The sequence below is a fragment of the Scardinius erythrophthalmus genome (assembly GCF_964197995.2).
Source record: "Scardinius erythrophthalmus genome assembly, chromosome: 15".
Lineage (NCBI taxonomy): Eukaryota > Metazoa > Chordata > Actinopteri > Cypriniformes > Leuciscidae > Scardinius > Scardinius erythrophthalmus.
The window spans coordinates 13,919,035-13,938,956 of NC_138235.1; the positions used below are offsets into that span (position 1 = coordinate 13,919,035).

The 19,922-nt window shown below is 37.0% G+C and overlaps 1 protein-coding gene across 1 annotated transcript in view; it reads right to left on the reverse strand.

The window, feature by feature from the left end:
* Window positions 1-6,007: 6,007 nt before the first annotated feature.
* The window catches only part of LOC308703183 (ankyrin repeat and SAM domain-containing protein 1A), a 109,458-nt gene continuing 95,543 nt past the window's right edge, over window positions 6,008-19,922 (reverse strand). The window contains exons 19-26 of the mRNA XM_081386504.1: window positions 18,437-18,544; window positions 17,171-17,338; window positions 16,958-17,095; window positions 16,584-16,655; window positions 15,361-15,447; window positions 14,099-14,236; window positions 12,258-12,422; window positions 6,008-6,260 (exon numbers count right to left, since the gene is read on the reverse strand). Of these exons, the coding sequence (XP_081242630.1) occupies window positions 6,150-6,260; window positions 12,258-12,422; window positions 14,099-14,236; window positions 15,361-15,447; window positions 16,584-16,655; window positions 16,958-17,095; window positions 17,171-17,338; window positions 18,437-18,544 (987 nt within the window). The 3' untranslated portion in view covers window positions 6,008-6,149. The remainder of the gene's footprint in view (window positions 6,261-12,257; window positions 12,423-14,098; window positions 14,237-15,360; window positions 15,448-16,583; window positions 16,656-16,957; window positions 17,096-17,170; window positions 17,339-18,436; window positions 18,545-19,922) is intronic.

Below are 19,922 nucleotides of genomic sequence, written 5' to 3' on the forward strand. Positions count from 1 at the left end.
CTAAAACCTCATATTTATGCATTATTATCTACACAAAATATAAGCACAGGTTTGTCTAAGACGGATGGATATGCAAATTTAAACCTTTTCATCGGTTTCATTATAATTTTTTTTCGACATACCCTGCTTTCTGCAACTTAATCATTAAAAAGGAAGGAGACAAACAGTTCCATTAAGAAATTCTACACATAAAAACAACTCGCTGCTGTTGTTTGTAGTGTCACATTAACGTCATCATTTTGTATTAGAAATCACAGTATACGTGTAAAAGTCACTACAAGTACCAAGATCTGGACTGTACCAATCTCATGCCATCATAAAGTTATTAACTAATCATAATAGTGTACCATAAGACGTCACAACACAGAGTATCTCCCGTTAAACTGCCATTGAGTTTCTGTCAAACCTTTCCTATTGAAGCTTGTACCATAGTTCACATTCCTCATGTCTGAATGGTCTTGCCCATATTGTTCAGCTTTACAGACGCATGTACTAAAGCCCGTCGGTTGACCGACTTGAAATACTGACAGTACGAATCAAACATCTCAACTTACGGATGGATTGATCTGAATTGGACATCAAAAGACAAGACTGAACTGTCTAATCAGTGTTTTGGTGAACTAGAATCAGTGTTTTTAACTTACTGGTTTTATTTTCAAAGTTATCAGACAAAATGAAAGCATCTGCACTTTGCGAGATGAAAGACCATCAGTTTAGACGACAAAATCACAGATAAAACAGGAGTGTGTAGACTGTCGCTTCACAAAGAAAGTCAAACAAACCTCGACCGAAATCAAAGCAAAGACGACGTCAACGCTGGCTCCTGTCGCCGCGTGAGAGTACAGCGACTGCTGCGTGTTTCTAAGTCTTTGAACACGTCTGAAGTCTGATAAAAGCAAGATGTTTATCAAAGGGAGAGGTTTCGTTAAGTGTGGGAGTTAAAATAGTGTGCAAGCGGAGCAGCGGACGGGTCTGTCTTTGGCTCGTGTGTTTAATGGGATGGGGAGGAGATCACTGCAGGCGTGAGTAGTCTTCACACACTTACATATAACTATATAAACACGCGAACACACACACACACACACGAAATACAACTGATGCTTCATCTACAGTCATGCTGTCACTGGCATCCCAACTTTCCTTTCTGTTTGGCATCCGACACACTGGTCAGCTACAGGGAGACATACACACACAGGGATTAAAACAAATCAAACAAATAAAGTGTGGGATCTAGTTAACATGCCAATACCATTTACAACAGATATGAGAAAAGAAGGTGTGGAAAGGAAAGATGCTGTAGTACCAATAATTTCCCCCACTAAATCTTCTCCCCTTTGGACACTAAAGAGAGCATTGCTCAAAACGTGTCTTGATATTTTAGGCAGCCTGACTAGAAATCATACATTACCAGTGTTGACGTATGTTCTGGTGTGTAGGACGCACTAGTCCCAGCCAACTGAATAATCTACAATATTCTTGATGAATATCTCGTTTCACTCAGAAACACATCTGATTAAAATGGGATACAAATGACATTTCACGGAGACTTCGATTACGCATCAAATATCATGTGATATAACCAGGGATTGACATTAACTTTTTTGCTCACCAGCCACTGTGACTAGAAGTTACTCGCCACTCAGCATTTCCTCTGGCCACAATTCTGACATCGATACCATGGGGAAAACTGCCATATAGATATTTTTAATATCATCTCATAATTTATCCGCAGGTTTATTAGGCTGCTGTCACTTTAAGACCTGACGCACAGACACATGCGTTTTCTTTCCTTTATGTTCACTTAAAACATAACTGACTGTTTACACATGAATACTCGCAAAGACTGGCATTTTGACATTATTTTGTGTGTATTTGACTGTTTAGGCGCAATAAGCAGCAAAAAAAACCTCAATTTAGTGCTGAGAGGCGGCTTTATGTGCCACAGTTTGGGTGTGAGAACAAAATCTGCGGGAACGAGAAAATTATGGCCAATATGTGGAATCCCACGGCGAAATTCAAGCCCTGTAACACCAACAATATTCATCTGTATCAAATGAAACGAGTGAGTGAGGAGAGGCGGGTTTGTGTGTCACTCGCTGTCAGAGAGAGAGAGAGAGAGAGAGAGAGAGAGAGAGAGAGAGAGAGAGAGAGAGAGAGAGAGAGAGAGAGAGAGAGAGAGAGAGAGAGAGAGAGAGAGAGAGAGAGAGAGAGAGAGAGCGAGAGCGAGAGCGAGAGAGAGAGAGAGAGAGAGAGAGAGCAGTTGGTCTCCGCTATCTATTCTGTGGAAAATTAGTATTGGACGTGTTTCAGATATTTCAGTATCGATATTGAAAAATCTATATTTTTGACAACACTACATTGGCATAGTTTATAATTTCAAATGCCTTTCTAAAAGAACACAATTGAAAAATGTATATATTATATGTGGGAGTGAGTGCGTAACACGCCACTGCTGAAATACACACACATTTGTCAGATTTTAATGTCAAGCCCTGGACATATCTACACAAATTATAGTGTATATATGGTTCTTATAGCTTATAGTTAGCACACTAACCGATTAGACCTTTAAGACTGGAATAGACCACAGCTTTTGCACAGATGTCGTCTTAGGAAAAATATTTCCTGCTAGTTTCATGCGTCTCCGTGCCCACTCTCTCAGATGTTTATTGTACATAATTAATATTTAATGTCTATGTATTTATTTATGGTCATTCCTACATCAGGCTTTATGGATGCGTCTCAATCAGCTCCCCAGGTCATGAATCATTATATCACATATTATATCCACGTTGACTATTAGGCATTACAAACGGCTAGCCCTCGGTGTCCAAAGGGAGAGGACTTTGAGGAGAGAACTGAATAAAGCACAACAGAAGCAGCAGACTGACGTAAAGGGACAGTTAGAAACGTTTCAGGATGAAGAGAGAGCAGCAGGCAATACAGAGAGATGTTAGACGGGATGAGATGCTGATCACAGGTCCATAAACATAACTTTGTCCTTAGATACTGAACTAATTCTGTCATCACTGTACAACTGTCCTTACTGTAAAAGGATGCAACAAATAAAACTGGCTGCCAGTGTGTCGTCATATGAAAGCCAATTTCTGCCACACAAAGAACATAATGCTTGGGTAAATCATAATTATGACATAAAACGTTGAATTTATGAGGTCATAATTATAAGATAATTAAGAGGTTAAAAAGAAAATTATGAGATAAAAAGGTTGTAACTGAGATATAAAGTCATAATTTTGACAAAAAGTCATTATGACTTCTGTCCGATTACTTTTTATCTCAATTTTGAGTTTTTAATCTCATAATTTCATCTTTTTACATCATTTATGATTTAGTAAGTCAATATAATTAAAAGTCATAAAAGTAAAAGAAGTAAAAGTCATCAATTTCAACTTTTTATATCATATTTATGATTTAGTATGTCACTTTCAACTTAGTCTGGCATAAAAAGTCAATTATGACAATTTCGACTTCTCATAATTATGGCATACAACCTCATAAACATGATATAAAAGCTGAAATTATGAGATATATCAAGTATGACTAACCAAAGCATGTTTTTTTGTTTCTTATGTGGCGGATGGGCTTCCATATCATCATGATATTCTGAATGCGGAGACATTTAGTTGTTTCCCCTGATTATGTATTTGTGAATGCACCCATATTTTTACATGATCGCATGAGAATTGTTAAGGCTTGTGAAGAATACATGAACATAATTCCACATTTAAATCCCAAAGTAAAACAAAAGACAAAACAGCTTTTCTAAACCACAATGACATTTGATCTTGTACGAACCCATGTTTACTACAACACTGTTTCGAGTCTGCTTGTGCGTGTACCACCTGATCACGCCGATAACAAGCAGTCGATGTTACACGAGACTTTGATTCCTTGACGTCAGACACATTTTGAGCTGGCGATCTGCTCAGACACCTCTTTGTGATTTGGTTCAGACATTTAGGCCCAGCCTGGTCTGCTAACTCAGACTTAAGACAACACATCATATCACAGTGCTAAACGCAAATCCATATACTGGCAACAAAATCACATTTACAGCGAGGTACTTCAATCCCAATTCAGTTCACTTCTAATGTACTCAAAGAAGCTTCTGCCAGTATGTTAGGATGGACAGAATGTATAGCATCAATTAGATGTGCATAGTAACATAACAGGACTAATAATAATCCATCTAGCCCTCACAGTCCATCATAATATTTTTAGATGTCAGTAAGTGAGCTAAAAGAACACAAACTGCAAACAATGCTTAACATCTGATAATTTACTCGCACTTTCCATGAAAAAGGGTACAAGATGGGCCTTGACTAAAACTTAAAGCATAGTTCACCCACACATGAAATGTCTGTCATTAATTACTCTCCCTCGTGTCGTTCCAAACCCATAAGACATTCGCTCATCTTCAGAACACAAATGAAGATCTTTATGATGAAATCGGAGAGTTTTCTGTCCCTCCATTGACAGTCTACGCAACTACCGCTTTCAAGCCCCAGAAAGATAGTAAAGACATCATTAAAGTAATCCATGCGAATTTTGTGAAGACACGCAAGTGCTTTGTTTGCATTTTTGTTTTCATTTGTGTCCTGAAGATTAAGGAAAGCTGTACAGGTTTGGAACGACATGAGCGTGAGTAATTAATGACAGAAATTTCATCGCTTTAAAGTCAAGCCATTTCTTTTATTCTTTGTAGCAAAGGGAAGGAGGTGCTTAACCTCGGTCCATCACCTCAGGAGGTCAAACTAAATATTATACAGTTATTATAAGATTATTATACAAATATTATTACTTTTATATGAATTCCTAAATGTTGGGAAATTACAAAATTAAATGAGGTTGTTTGTAAGGTCCAAATGATGTAACAATTTTATGAAAAACTATTATTTAAATAAAATAAATAAAGAGTAAATACAGTGCACTCAAATTATGGGACACAGCAAAATATATTTTTGGCAATTAATTAACAATAAGGTAATTGTTTCAAGTCAAATAAAACACTTCTGTGCTGTTTTGACTGTTGGCTGTACATGCGATCATGTTATTTTTAGACAACGGCTCATCTAACATGTTTATTAGTTCTAATGTCACACTTTACAATAAGGTTAATTAGTTAACATTAGTTAATGTATTAACTAACATGAACTAACAAACAATGAGCAATACATTTGTTACAGTTTTTATTAATCTTTGTTAGTGTTAGCTAATAAAACTCCAGCTGTTCATTGTTTGTTCATGTTAGTTCACAGTGCATTAATTAAATGTTAACAAATACAACCTTTGATTTTAATAATATATCAGTAAATGTTGAAATTAATATCAACTAATTTTAATAAATGCATTTAATTCTTAGTTCATGTTAACTAACATTAATGGTTAACTAATGAACCTTATTGTAAAGTCTTACCGTTCTAATTCAAAATATTATGTGAATTGTGCCTTTATTGCTCCAAAAAATAATAATTACGGGACACCAAAATGTACAATTTTCATGGAAAGTGCCTTTAACGTAATCCTTGGCGGTGTTTTTTTAATTCGACGCTACATGTTTAGTGAAGTCCAGGCGTTTTAGCTGAAACTGAAGAGGAGGAAGAGGAGGAGAGTCTTCATCAGTGTCTCATTGCGGTCGACGCCTGGTAGAGACAAGCACCACAGAAGAGAGGAAAAGAAAGAAAAACTAGTTAAGAGAAAAAAAAAACGGTCAGTGTGAAAGATGGAGGTGGAGTCCTTTGAGCAGAACGGAGTTGGAAATGTTAGTTTCTTGACGTTTGAAACAGGAAGGTTACATGACAGCACTGATGAGATGTTCTGGTCCTCAGCACTTATACTTTGGTTTCGGGACGGTTATGATACGACTACAGGCTCCTAAACCTACAGGGCTACGTCAGGACGGCGGGAAATGTGTTTGTTTGAGTGAGACTGGAGGCCTCGGGAAAGGCGTCAGGACTGTGCGAGACAGACGGAGAAGTAAGAGGTGAATGGAGAAGGTGTCTTCCATGTGGAGGAGAGCGAGGAGGAAGGAGTTCGGTCATGTCTATCTAGAGAGTGAAGGCACAGAGCAAAAGGAAAAGGTGTGAGGGGGGTGGGGGGAGGGGGACGTGGAGGAGAGGATCGTCCAATCAGAATATGGTGGTCTCGTACTTGGTGCTGACGGTGCGCTTGGGATCTTTGGAGTCCATGATCCAGGACGCACTGCTCTGACCGTGAGCGTCCACATCCAGCGCCTCCACCTGAAAGAGCAGAGCATCGGAGAGCGGTCAACACCTGGCCGTCACTGAGCTTTATGAAAACACCAACTCCTCTCACAGTACGAGAGATTCGCCTCAGGTGTCCTTCACAGGAGCATTACTGCTTCTGAACGAGACCTGAAGCTTTTAAAGTTACTGGTTAAAAACAACAACATTTGATTTAGTTAAAAGTTTGCACTTTATTACCCAAGAAGGTACTGGTAATATAAGGAAACTACATGGGTTAAGGTTGAGTTCAGGGTTATTACCTAATTTTTACAAGCAAGGACACTGTAAAATAAAGTGTTTCTGACAAGTGTATGTAACCCAGAATATTCATTGAATTGTAAAGGAACCCCATATTGCATCTAAATACAGTTGAAAGGTTTGGGTTTGGTAAGGGTTTTAATGTTTCTGAAAACAGTCTCTTCTGCTCACCAAAAATACAGTAAAAACTCTGATATTGTGAAATATTTTTTACACTTTAAAATTACTATTTCACTGTGAATATATGTTAAAATGTAATTTATTCCTGTGACAGTAAAGCTGAATTTTCAGCATCATTACTCCAGTCTTCAGTGTCACATGATCCTTCAGAAATCATTCTGATATGATGATTTGATGCTCAAGAAACATTTATTATAAAACAGTTGTGCTGCTTAATATTTCTCTGGAAACAGTGATACTTTTTTTCAGGATTCTTTGATGAATAGAAACTTACAGAAGCTATAGAATAATAAAATATTTTAAAAGATTCAGTAATTATGACTTTTTATCTCACAATTACTCAATTCTGACTTTATATCTCGCAATTCTGACTTTTTATCTCGCAATTCTGACTTTATATCTCGCAATTCTGACTTTATATCTCTCAATTACTCAATTCTGACTTTATATCTCGCAATTCTGACTTTATATCTTGCAATTCTGACTTTATATCTCGCAATTCTGACTTTATATCTCTCAATTCTGACTTTATATCTCACAATTCTGACTTTATATCTCACAATTCTGACTTTATATCTCTCAATTCTGACTATATATATCTCACAATTCTGACTTTATATCTCTCAATTCTGACTTTATATCTCTCAATTACTCAATTCTGACAATATATTTCACAATTCTGACTTTATATCTCAATTACTCAATTCTGACTTTATATCTCGCAATTCTGACTTTATTTCACGCAATCCTGACTTTATATCTCTCAATTCTGACTTTATATCTCGCAATTCTGACTTTATATCTCGCAATTCTGACTTTATATCTCGCAATTACTCAATTCTGACTTTATATCTCACAATTCTGACTATATATCTCACAATTCTGACTTTATATCTCTCAATTACTCAATTCTGACTTTATATCTCTCAATTCTGACTTTATATCTCTCAATTAAGTCAAGTCAAGTCAAGTTTATTTATATAGCGCTTTTCACAACACAGGTTGTATCAAAGCAGCTTCACAGTAATAAATTAGAACAATACATCAATGTTTGTTTCTAGTGGAACGTCTACGTTTGGTAATGCTGATCAATAGTATCGTTGATTGATTAATTAAATATCCCCAATTACTCAATTCTGACTTTATATCTCTCAATTCTGACTTTATATCTCTCAATTACTCAATTCTGACTTTATATCTCGCAATTCTGACTTTATATCTCGCAATTCTGACTTTATATCTCGCAATTCTGACTTTATATCTCGCAATTCTGACTTTATATCTCGCAATTACTCAATTCTGACTTTATATCTCACAATTCTGACTTTATATCTATCAATTCTGACTTTATATCTCTCAATTACTCAATTCTGACTTTATATCTCTCAATTCTGACTATATATCTCACAATTCTGACTTTATATCTCTCAATTACTCAATTCTGACTTTATCTCTCAATTCTGACTTTATATCTCTCAATTACTCAATTCTGACTTTAAATCTCTCAATTCTGACTTTATATCTCGCAATTATGACTTTATATCTCGCAATTCTGACTTTATATCTCTCAATTACTCAATTCTGACTTTATATCTCGCAATTCTGACTTTATATCTTGCAATTCTGACTTTATATCTCGCAATTCTGACTTTATATCTCGCAATTATGACTTTATATCTCTCAATTACTCAATTCTGACTTTATATCTCGCAATTCTGACTTTATATCTTGCAATTCTGACTTTATATCTTGCAATTCTGACTTTATATCTCGCAATTATGACTTTATATCTCGCAATTATGACTTTATATCTCTCAATTACTCAATTCTGACTTTATATCTCGCAATTCTGACTTTATATCTTGCAATTCTGACTTTATATCTCGCAATTCTGACTTTATATCTTGCAATTCTGACTTTATATCTCGTAATTCTGACTTTATATCTCTCAATTCTGACTATATATCTCACAATTCTGACTTTATATCTCTCAATTACTCAATTCTGACAATATATCTCACAATTCTGACTTTATATCTCAATTACTCAATTCTGACTTTATATCTCGCAATTCTGACTTTATTTCACGCAATTCTGACTTTATATCTCTCAATTCTGACTTTATAGCTCTCAATTCTGACTTTATATCTCGCAATTCTGACTATATATCTCGCAATTCTGACTTTATATCTCTCAATTACTCAATTCTGACTTTATATCTCTCAATTCTGACTTTATATCTCTCAATTCTGACTTTATATCTCTCAATTCTGACTTTATATCTCTCAATTACTCAATTCTGACTTTATATCTCTCAATTCTGACTTTATATCTCTCAATTCTGACTTTATATCTCTCAATTACTCAATTCTAACTTTATATCTCGCAATTCTGACTTTATATCTCGCAATTCTGACTTTATATCTCGCAATTCTGACTTTATATCTCGCAATTCTGACTTTATATCTCGCAATTCTGACTTTATTCTGACTTTATATCTCGCAATTCTGACTTTATATCTCGCAATTCTGACTTTATATCTCGCAATTACTCAATTCTGACTTTATATCTCACAATTCTGACTTTATATCTCTCAATTCTGACTATATATCTCACAATTCTGACTTTATATCTCTCAATTACTCAATTCTGACTTTATATCTCGCAATTCTGACTTTTTATCTCGCAATTCTGACTTTATATCTCGCAATTCTGACTTTATATCTCTCAATTACTCAATTCTGACTTTATATCTCGCAATTCTGACTTTATATCTCGCAATTCTGACTATATATCTCACAATTCTGACTATATATCTCTCAATTCTGACTATATATATATCACAATTCTGACTTTATATCTCTCAATTCTGACTATATATCTCACAATTCTGACTTTATATCTCACAATTACTTAATTCTGACAATATATCTCACAATTCTGACTTTATTTCACGCAATTCTGACTTTATATCTCTCAATTCTGACTTTATATCTCTCAATTCTGACTTTATATCTCGCAATTCTGACTATATATCTCACAATTCTGACTTTATATCTCTCAATTACTCAATTCTGACTTTATATCTCTCAATTCTGACTTTATATCTCGCAATTATGACTTTATATCTCGCAATTATGACTTTATATCTCTGAATTACTCAATTCTGACTTTATATCTCGCAATTCTGACTTTTTATCTCGCAATTCTGACTTTATATCTCTCAATTACTCAATTCTGACTTTATATCTATCAATTCTGACTTTATATCTCGCAATTCTGACTTTATATCTCTCAATTCTGACTATATATCTCACAATTCTGACTTTATATCTCTCAATTACTCAATTCTGACTATATATATCTCACAATTCTGACTTTATATCTCAATTACTCAGTCAGAATTGCGAGATATAAAGTCAGAATTGAGAGATATAAAGTTAGAATTGCGTGAAATAGTCAGAATTGCGAGATATAAAGTCAGAATTATTTCACGCAATTCTAACTTTATATCTCTCAATTCTGACTTTATATCTCGCAATTCTGACTATATATCTCACAATTCTGACTTTATATCTCTCAATTACTCAATTCTGACTTTATATCTCGCAATTCTGACTTTATATCTCGCAATTCTGACTTTATATCTCGCAATTCTGAGTTTATATCTCACAATTCTGACTTTATATCTCTCAATTACTCAATTCTGACTTTATATCTCGCAATTCTGACTTTATATCTCGCAATTCTGAGTTTATATCTCACAATTCTGACTTTATATCTCTCAATTACTCAATTCTGACTTTATATCTCGCAATTCTGACTTTATATCTCGCAATTCTGACTTTATATCTCACAATTCTGACTTTATATCTCTCAATTACTCAATTCTGACTTTATATCTCTCAATTCTGACTTTATATCTCTCAATTACTCAATTCTGAGTTTATATCTCGAAATTTCACTTTATATCTCGCAATTCTGACTTTTTATCTCGCAATTCTGAAATTTAAACTCGCAATTGTGAGAAAAAAGTCAGAATTGTGAGATAAAAAGTCGCAATTACCTTTTTTATTTTTATTCTGTGGTGGAAACAAGCTTCCATAGAAACTTTAAAATAACAGCATTTATTTGAAATAATTTGTCTTTATGGTCTCTAAACTAACCTATTTGATAAAAAGTATGTAATCTAGCGCTCGCAGCCTCATCTAATTGTGTGCTTCCTCACAGCACCAGCAGGGGGCTCCACAGCACTATACATGCTTGTCAAAGCACTGGTAAATAAAACATCCACTACAGCAAACATGGGCTAGATATGGATCTGCCAGTAAGTCATAGAAAGAGAGGAACCATGGGAATTGGAGCTATTGAAGTGACAAGGTGAATAAAGGACGAGCTGGATGAAGGAAAGATGGAAACTGAGCACTGGAAAGTGTAAAGAATAATTTGAACAAGAATACAGCAAGGTGAAGCTGAACTGAGAGGATGAGACCAAAGAAACATGTAAACATTAAGCAGTGACTGGACTGGACTACAAATGCAGACACAGACAGATGGGTTTTGGAGGATCATTGAGCTCTAGGACTCAGCAGTGGGTTTATATGTTTTCTGTTTTTATGATTGATCCAGCGTTCGAAAGCAGGCGTCTATCAGTGGATATATTAGGGATCTTTTAAACGCTCTCGTGTGTATCTGTGTAAGCGCTCAATGAAGAGCATCAAAGATGTCCATTTACAACATGCTTTGGAAGCGTTGATCATTGTAGCCAATCAGAGACGTATATGTTGAGCAAGTGAACACGATGGCCAATCAGAGGCGTGTAAGAATCCGCTCAAAATGCTAGAGGGAAATGTATCGTCACATTTTACAATTTCAGTACCGACTTGGTGCTTTAGTCGGTACTTTCGACAACACTACATCTAACTTTCAAATATAGAATTATTAATAAATTATATTATTCGAATACTTATAATAATTAGGAGAGTTCGCTTTTAATCTTTGCGTATGTTCATGTAGCTCATGTATTGACGGCATATTCTGGCTAGAAACTGCCCACTTAGACCCATTTACCATTTAGATATTAAGATGTTTTGGTCGATCACAAGCGGACGACTCTAAATACAGGTCTAAAATGCTTTGAGCTTGTTCACTTTCCACCTCTTCTAGAGGGAGTTGAAAACACATTCGACCGGATTGCTTTCGTAGTGTAACATGGTCGAATGTGTCCAAACAGCCACTAAAGACTGTCTGTTCTTCACTTACGGACATAATGAGTAACATTATGAGAAGAGCTCTAGCCAGACGGGATTTAAACTTTGTCGGCTGAAGACCCAAGTTTGGTATGAAGATGGAAAATAGGAAGAGACCGTCTGACTGACATCTAAAACAAACCAACCACACATCAAACATGGTGTAAAATCGGACCAAAATATCCACTTTTGCGCAACTGGTAAAAACCTGTGCAGCCTGACTGGAGGAAGCTGTGTAGGAACCGCTGTGTTGGTGCTCAGGATGTGTGTGTGTGTGTGTGTGTGTGTGTGTGTGTGCGCTCACCCCTGACTTGCGCATGCTCCCCCGTGGTTTGGGCGTGGGTCTGCTGCTCTTGGTCTCGATGATCTCGGCGTTCTGCTGCTGTCTGGTCCTCTGGGCCTGCAGTGCCAGCTGATAGGCCACTTCAAACGCCTGTCCCAGTGTCAGGATGATCTCGTAGGTCAGGTTCTGACGGGAGGTGGACACACAGCGATTAACTACGATGATGGAGTGCTTAAACAGCAATTAAGAAATTATCAAAGAGCTCAAATGACCTCGATCCATCTTCAGAGGTTTCTTAAATAGCCTCATCAACAGAGTCATACATCAGTACATTTCTACAAGCCTCCACCATAATACTGCACTTAAGAGGCATTTTAACTCATAAAGTGTGAAATGGAAAGCTTAGTTATGTCAAGTAGAGTAATGAAGAGCAGCTTTTCATATAATTGCACTTTAGACATCATGGAGTCTCTGAAAAGGGACATAAGCAGCATTTCTCTGTGCATCTACGCGCATATTTTATGAGTTTATATCTCACAATTCAGATTTTATAACTCTCAGTTGTGAGTTTATATCACATTATGACTGAAAAAAAAGTCAGAATTAGCTTTATTTTTTATTGTGTGGCAGAAACAAGCTTCCATTGTATTCTATTGTAATGTATTTTAAAATGTAATTTATTCTTGTGATCAAAGCTGCATTTCAGCATCATTACTCCAGTGTCACATGATCCTTCAGAATTCATTCTAATATGCTGATTTGATAAAGAAACATTTATTATTATTATTATTATTGTTTTCAATGTTGAAACAGTAGTGCTGCTTCATATTTTTTGTGGAAACAAGATTCTTTAATGAATATAAAGTTCATAAGAACATTTGGTAACACTTTACAATAAGGTTTCATTTGTTAACATTAATGTATTAACTAACATGAACTGACAATGAGGAACACATAGTTAATTTTGAAAGTAATATTAACTAAAATTAATAAATGTAGTATTGTTGAAGTAGTATTGGTCATTCTTAGTTCTTGTTAACTCAAATAGTTAACTAACGTTAACTAATGAAACCTTATTGTAAAGTGTTACCGAACATATATTTCAAATGTAAATATTTCATAAATGTCTATACATTAACTTTTGATCAAAACTTAGATCGCACTTTTAATTTTAAAAAAGAAACTAAAATCTATTTTCAAAAGATGGTTTTGTTGTCTTTATTGTTAATTATTGCATGCCTAATATAACCTCTTAAGTCAAAAGTAAAAGCTTATAGCTATTTATGAATCACCTGAATAGTCAATTATCAGTTCTAATAATGGCTTGATTTGTGAACGATCAAATGAATCATTATTTGCATCTCTACTAGAGTCTGGCTGTAAGTATTCAAGGTCTAGTGTGTCTGTATCGTTCAGGCAGCGGTATGATCAATGTAACTTTAATGGGCTCACAAACTCTCCTATAAAACTCTGTGATACTATCAGAGTCTTGGCACACGGCCCATTGTGAGTGTGTGTGAGAGAGAGAGAGAGAGAGAGAGAGAGAGAGAGAGAGAGAGTGAGCTAAAGTCAGAATCATTCTTATCTTGTCTGAATGTTGGTACAAATGTACAAAGGTGGTGTTGTTTTTTTCTTTTTTTTTCTTGTTTATATAAATGTTTTCATGCATTTGTTTACTGATTGATTTATTGACTTTGATTTTTGTTCATTGCTTATGTAATGGCCAATGCTTTGGCAATACTGTACAAGTCATGCCAATAAAGCTCATTTGAATTTGAATTTGAGAGTGAGAGAGAAATCTGCATCTGAAACTGAAGCCCAACCGTTGAGAGCCCCTGAAGCGCTGGTCATGTTTGTCTCACCACGTCTACGGTGCTGAACACATGGCAGTAATGATGGCTGCTCTGCAGATCTTTAGTGATGTAAGCGAAGGTGCAGAGGTCCTCAGGGTCCTGAGCCGCACACGAGATGTTCCGGATCTCATGTTCTGCGATGACGTTCTGCACACACAAAACCAAGATCATATTAGGATACAGAGCCTCAACAGCAATCACAGAAACACTATATATATAGAGAGAGAGAGATATACCCGCCAAAAGCGTGTGTATTTCAGTCAGTCCTACTTGCCACACTGGCGGCTTGAATTTTATAAATAATATATACATTTTTCAATTGTAGTCTTTTAAAAATGCATCTGAAATAATAAACTAAGTGCAATGTAGTGTTGTCCAAAATATTGATTTTTCAATATTGATCCTGAAATATCTGAAATGCTTCCAATACTAATTTCCCACAGAATAGACACAGGAGACCAGCTGCTCTTTCTCTATCTCTCATCTCTCCGACAGCGAGAGACACACAAACCCGCCTCCACTCACTCACTCGTTTAATTTGCTCCGGATGAATATTGTTGATGTAACACGGCTTGAATTTCACAGAGGGACTGCACATATTTTTACTACATAAAGCCGCCTCTCAGCACTAAATTGAGTTATTTTTCGCTTAAACAGTCAAATACACAAAACAATGTCAATATGGTCTTGGCCAGTATTCGCGTAAACACAGTCAGTGTTTTAAGTGAATGTAAACAGTTGAGAAAGAAAACGCATGTGTAACAGTGTAATGGATCCGTGCGTCAGGTCTTAAAGTGACAGCGGCCTAATAAACCTGCGGAAAATTATGAAATGATATTAAAAATATCGATGTCAGAATTGTGGCCAGTGGAAATGCTGAGTGGCGAATAACTTTGGAAAACCACTAGTCACAGTGGCTGGTGAGCAAAAAAGTTCATGTCAAGCATCATTTTAATAATAACAACAATAACAGATTAGCGTCAATGCAGTGTCTACAGGATCAAAACAACTTAAAACTTTAATGAATATGAATAAATATAATCAGGAGCCGCTTGACACACCCGTGACCTTTAGCAAAGCGAAATTGACTCAGAGCTCAGGATCAGCCAGGAGTCACTCAATAAGTCTGAGTTTATCAGTCATGTGACGCGATGAGAACACAGCACCCCCCTCCCCCCACAGAGATGTCCCATGAGCCAGAGGGGTTTGAGTTTAACGAGCGGCTGTTTATCGCCTGCCTGGGGCGAACGAGAGGAGGATGATGTCATCACCTTGTTGGCAGCATCGATGAATTTCACACCCTTGTACGTGATGGAGAGGACGATGGTGGGGATCTTCCTCATCTGTTCTGTCGACCTCTGAGAGAGAGAGAGAATTATTAATTATTATTAATTATAGAAGGGTTGTGAATAGCGGGTTGTATATATTGAATATATTGGTCTGACACACGTCCTGCTTCTGACACATCGGCCAAAACAAAACGCTTATCGGCCGACGCTGAATTAAAAAACACCAAATATTGTCCGATATATCGGTCGACCATTCGTTTTGTCCTAAAGTTCTCATGACTGTAAAACAGTAGTTCTTGATCGAGAGCTTGGGGTTCATTAGCAAACATTAGCTGAACGATGACTTTACAGTATTTAAATTAGGGATGACCCGAGTCAACCTCAAGGATCGATATATCGGGGCCGATTCGGCATTTTTTAACAGATCGGTATTGGCTATCCTAAGCCCGATCCTTTATTTCACGTCTGCTGTCCCGCAGGTGTCGAGCTGTAGGTGGCGTGCGCTCCGTCAAGTGGGTTTGCCAACCGCCATTAAAAAGAGAAGCTCAAACGTTCGTGCGTGAATGAGGTTAATTATTATTACCGTTTTATTATTATTATTATTATGTAAAATGTGGTTATTTTCTTTTCTTGATCCAAAATAGATGTTCATTTATTGATTTTTAAGATTGAAATATTTCATTGTAAGATTCACCAACAGCCAGTGCTAATATTCAAAGGACATACATCCCCTTCATACATCCCTATGCCCTTCTATTATCATTTACTTAGTAAAGAAAACAGTTTTTTCTCCTCTGGCTGGCTCTTTTGATTAAAAGCATCACTCTGGCCCGACTGCTCAATCTGACTACATCTCTGCAGTGACCGGCTGAGCAAACAGTTCTGCTGAATTATTTAACCATTTAAACACGAACGTACATGACTGCTTATCAGAAACAGCCCTTGAAGTGCAAATCTGCAGTCTGGCACACACACACACACAGAAGTTAATTTTCCACTTTCTGGACAGACCTCTGTATCTATTATGAAACAGTCTTTTTTTGCGCTAGTGTCCTGTAGAGGACTCGAATGGGTGGCAGTTTTCCCTGACAGTGCTGCTTGCTGCCCGTTCCAGAATATAATGATGATCTCAGTGTCCTGGCGAGACGCTCACAGGAGAGACCTTGAGCTCTCACTGGCTGAAGAACACCTCAGTGAACACCTACCCTCATTTTAGCACAGGCGTCCTGCGTTGACTCCGTTCCTCTTAGTTCTTTAATGAGCATCGAGCCCAGATACTGCAGAGCGAGCGAGAGAGAGAGAGAGAGCGAGAGAGAGAGAGAGCGAGAGAGAGAGAGAGAGAGAGCGAGAGAGAGAGAGAGCGAGAGAGAGCGAGAGAGAGCGAGAGAGAGAGAGAGAGAGAGAGAGAGAGAGAGAGAGAGAGAGAGAGAGAGAGAGAGAGAGAGAGAGAGAGAGAGAGAGAGAGAGAGAGAGAGAGAGAGAGAGAGAGAGAGATTTCAGTTGGTCTGGCAAAATCACATCTAAACACCATCAAGGGAATAATGATTTTATAAAGAGAGGCTGATAGAAATATGATTACATTGGCCTCGTAACCGCACGATTCAAAGATGAGCTTCTCGGGCTGGTGGTGCCAGTTCTGGACCGGTGTGTACGGAGCCGCCAGACTCGGGGGTCGTAAGGTCAGGCGAGGTTCCCGCTGACGTTCCTCATATTTCTCCTTCAGGGAGGAAGAACTCTTTTAGGATAAACCTCATCTGAGCAGAAGCGGAAGGAATCGCTGAGTTTGACTCACTTGTGGTTGTGTTCTGTCGTTGGGCCGCTGTCGTGTGGCACCGTCATACTCTGAGTCGGGTCCTTTCCTCCTCCCAGAATCCCCTGCGGGCAACAGCGGATCCATAGAACGCGTGTAGGAGTCTGAGTGACTGAGAGGAGACGAGGTCTGGGACACGAGATCCTGACACTGCAAAAGAAGTGTTCAATGAGGGCGATCAGCCAACAGGGAAGATGTGCTTCCTCATAAATGAGAGAGAGAGAGAGCGAGCTTCCAGTATTCTGCACTTTGTTATAGACTATAATCAGGGCTGATGCCAAATTTCAGAGGGACTGAAGTACCGTCCGTACAATGAGGCAAACTGTTCGCTACCTGGGTGTGTCAGCGGAGGAAGTGTCATAGCAAACATCTTCCCGCACATTTATAGCGGGAGCGGGATAGCACATTAATGCTAAATTAAATACAATTATTTTTAATTAAATATTGTTTTAGTTTATTTTAAATAAAAAATACTTCAAATAAGTTTTATTTTACTTTATTTCAAAACCAATTATGCATCAATTCTTAAAGGTCCTTAAAATGTGCTTCTGTTTTATTCATGCAAAATATAATCTATTGTTTTTTTTGGGTGAGATATGACCAATTTGATTGTGAGATTCAGCCAATATCCTTCTGTAAGGGACAGAAGTGCAGTCAAGCTGCTGTTTGAGTTGCAAAAGTCAACAGAGGAAACATAAACACATCTAGACATCAAAATACATGGACACAAACTCTGAAAGGCATGGTTTGTGAAAATAAGACATGGCATTAGTATTAATTAGGGCTGGGAATAAAAAAATAAAAAAAACTAATTAAATCGCACAATTTGCTATGATTAATCACAATTAATTGCATTTCCCCCAAACTTGTAATCATCAATATTTAAACGTAGAATCATTAATTAAATTAAACAACAAAAAAGGAAAAAAAAAGACAAATCTATTAAAAATGCAATAACTGACAAATCTATTTAATTTTTTTTTTTTTTTTGTCATTGATGAAGACCAGATCAAAGATGAATCATGCCAACAAACTACTGGAAAATATGAAAACAACACTGCAAAATAACAATGAAACAAACACGCAAACAAAACGTTTAAATGTTTGACACATATAAATGAATACATTTATAGATCAAAGTTAGATCTGTTATAGTTTGACACATTTTTCATTACAGTCAACTAAAATTGCATTAATTACATATCAGTAAAATGGACTTAAATTAATAAGTGTCATGAGAGCACTTACTCTGATCTGAGAGAGGCGAGGAGGTTTAACCGGCGGCTCCTCATAGGGCCGCTCAGCTAACGATGCGATGATCCTTTTCCTGTGGCCCAACAACGTGATCTTCAGCACCTACATGTACACAAAACACACACAAACAAAAATTAAACTCCAGAAAGCAATGTAAATACCCTGAATAGGCCCATTCACACATAACTTTAAAGATAACGATAAATACATTAGCGTCCACACCAGCGGACAATATTATTCTGTTTATTATAAGCGCACGCTGCAGTTTTGTCATCTGTCGCTTTAAATGCTCGAGCTCGTTAAAGCAGGGCGGATTCTGATTGGCTGTCCATGTTTTTATCGTTCATCAGCTGGAAAAAAATGTTTTGAAAGTGAATGCAATGATGTTGTTCTTCTGTGCCATTATGGTTATAGTTGTGGTGTGAACTCTGCTATTCTTTAAAGCTACAATATGTCATTTTTTTCGCCGCTAGTGGTCGCTAACCTCTTACAATAACAAAGGCGTAGGTTGATGACGCAGTGATAAGTGGAATCATGGAACTTGTCGTCATGCTGATGGATCTAATAATGTTTATGGATGAGTGAATACATTCATGTTTTTTAACATGACTGTGGTATGAAGCAGGTTGCGATTGTATGAGAGACAGATATCAGCGCCACACGCGAGTCCCGCGGATATAAAGGAATGAGGACATTTAATTCTACCGAACTAACTTACCTGCAAGTGCTGAATTACTACTCACATGGGTCAGTTTATTTCATGAATTAAACTTGGGAGGTAACGCAGCGCTGTTTCACTTGGTCTACACTATCATACTAAACTGTATTTGAGTGTGTTGAAAGTTATAATGTTATTCTATGTGTTAGTGTGTTGGCTATATGAGACGAGCAGTAAGCTAGATCAACATTAGAATAACATACTGATCATATTCTAACATTTCATCATGTTGAGCTGTATAACATTGATTTGTTTTATGAACATTTGCTCACCTGTCTAATAAAGTACATGCAAGAGCGGCGTCTCTCAATTCGAAGTTTGTCGCGGACGCTAGCTCTCGGCATCTCGAAAACGCCACGCTGATATTGATCCTCGTTTTAGTTCTCCTTTTGTCCCAAAGTCTGCTTGCCATGGTCCATATTGTTTGAACGAAACCACAAACGCAGTTGTCCACGTCTGTCGCCATGGTTATTATGGCAGTACGAGCGGAAACCAGGGATAACGCGGATATTACGTCATTGACAGGCGACAAGTGGGACAGGGACGAGCCATTATTTAAAATGGGAATTTCTCTGAAATTAAAAATCTTTGGGAACTTTTGGGATATTGTAGGTACACAACTGCAGGAAATATATCACTGCAAGTGATTTTTTTTGTGAAATCTTACATATTGTACCTTTAATCTTTAATATTGAGAATGAATTTTAGAACTATATCTTTATCGTTATCCTATATATCCTATAGTTGTCCTTGGTGTGAACG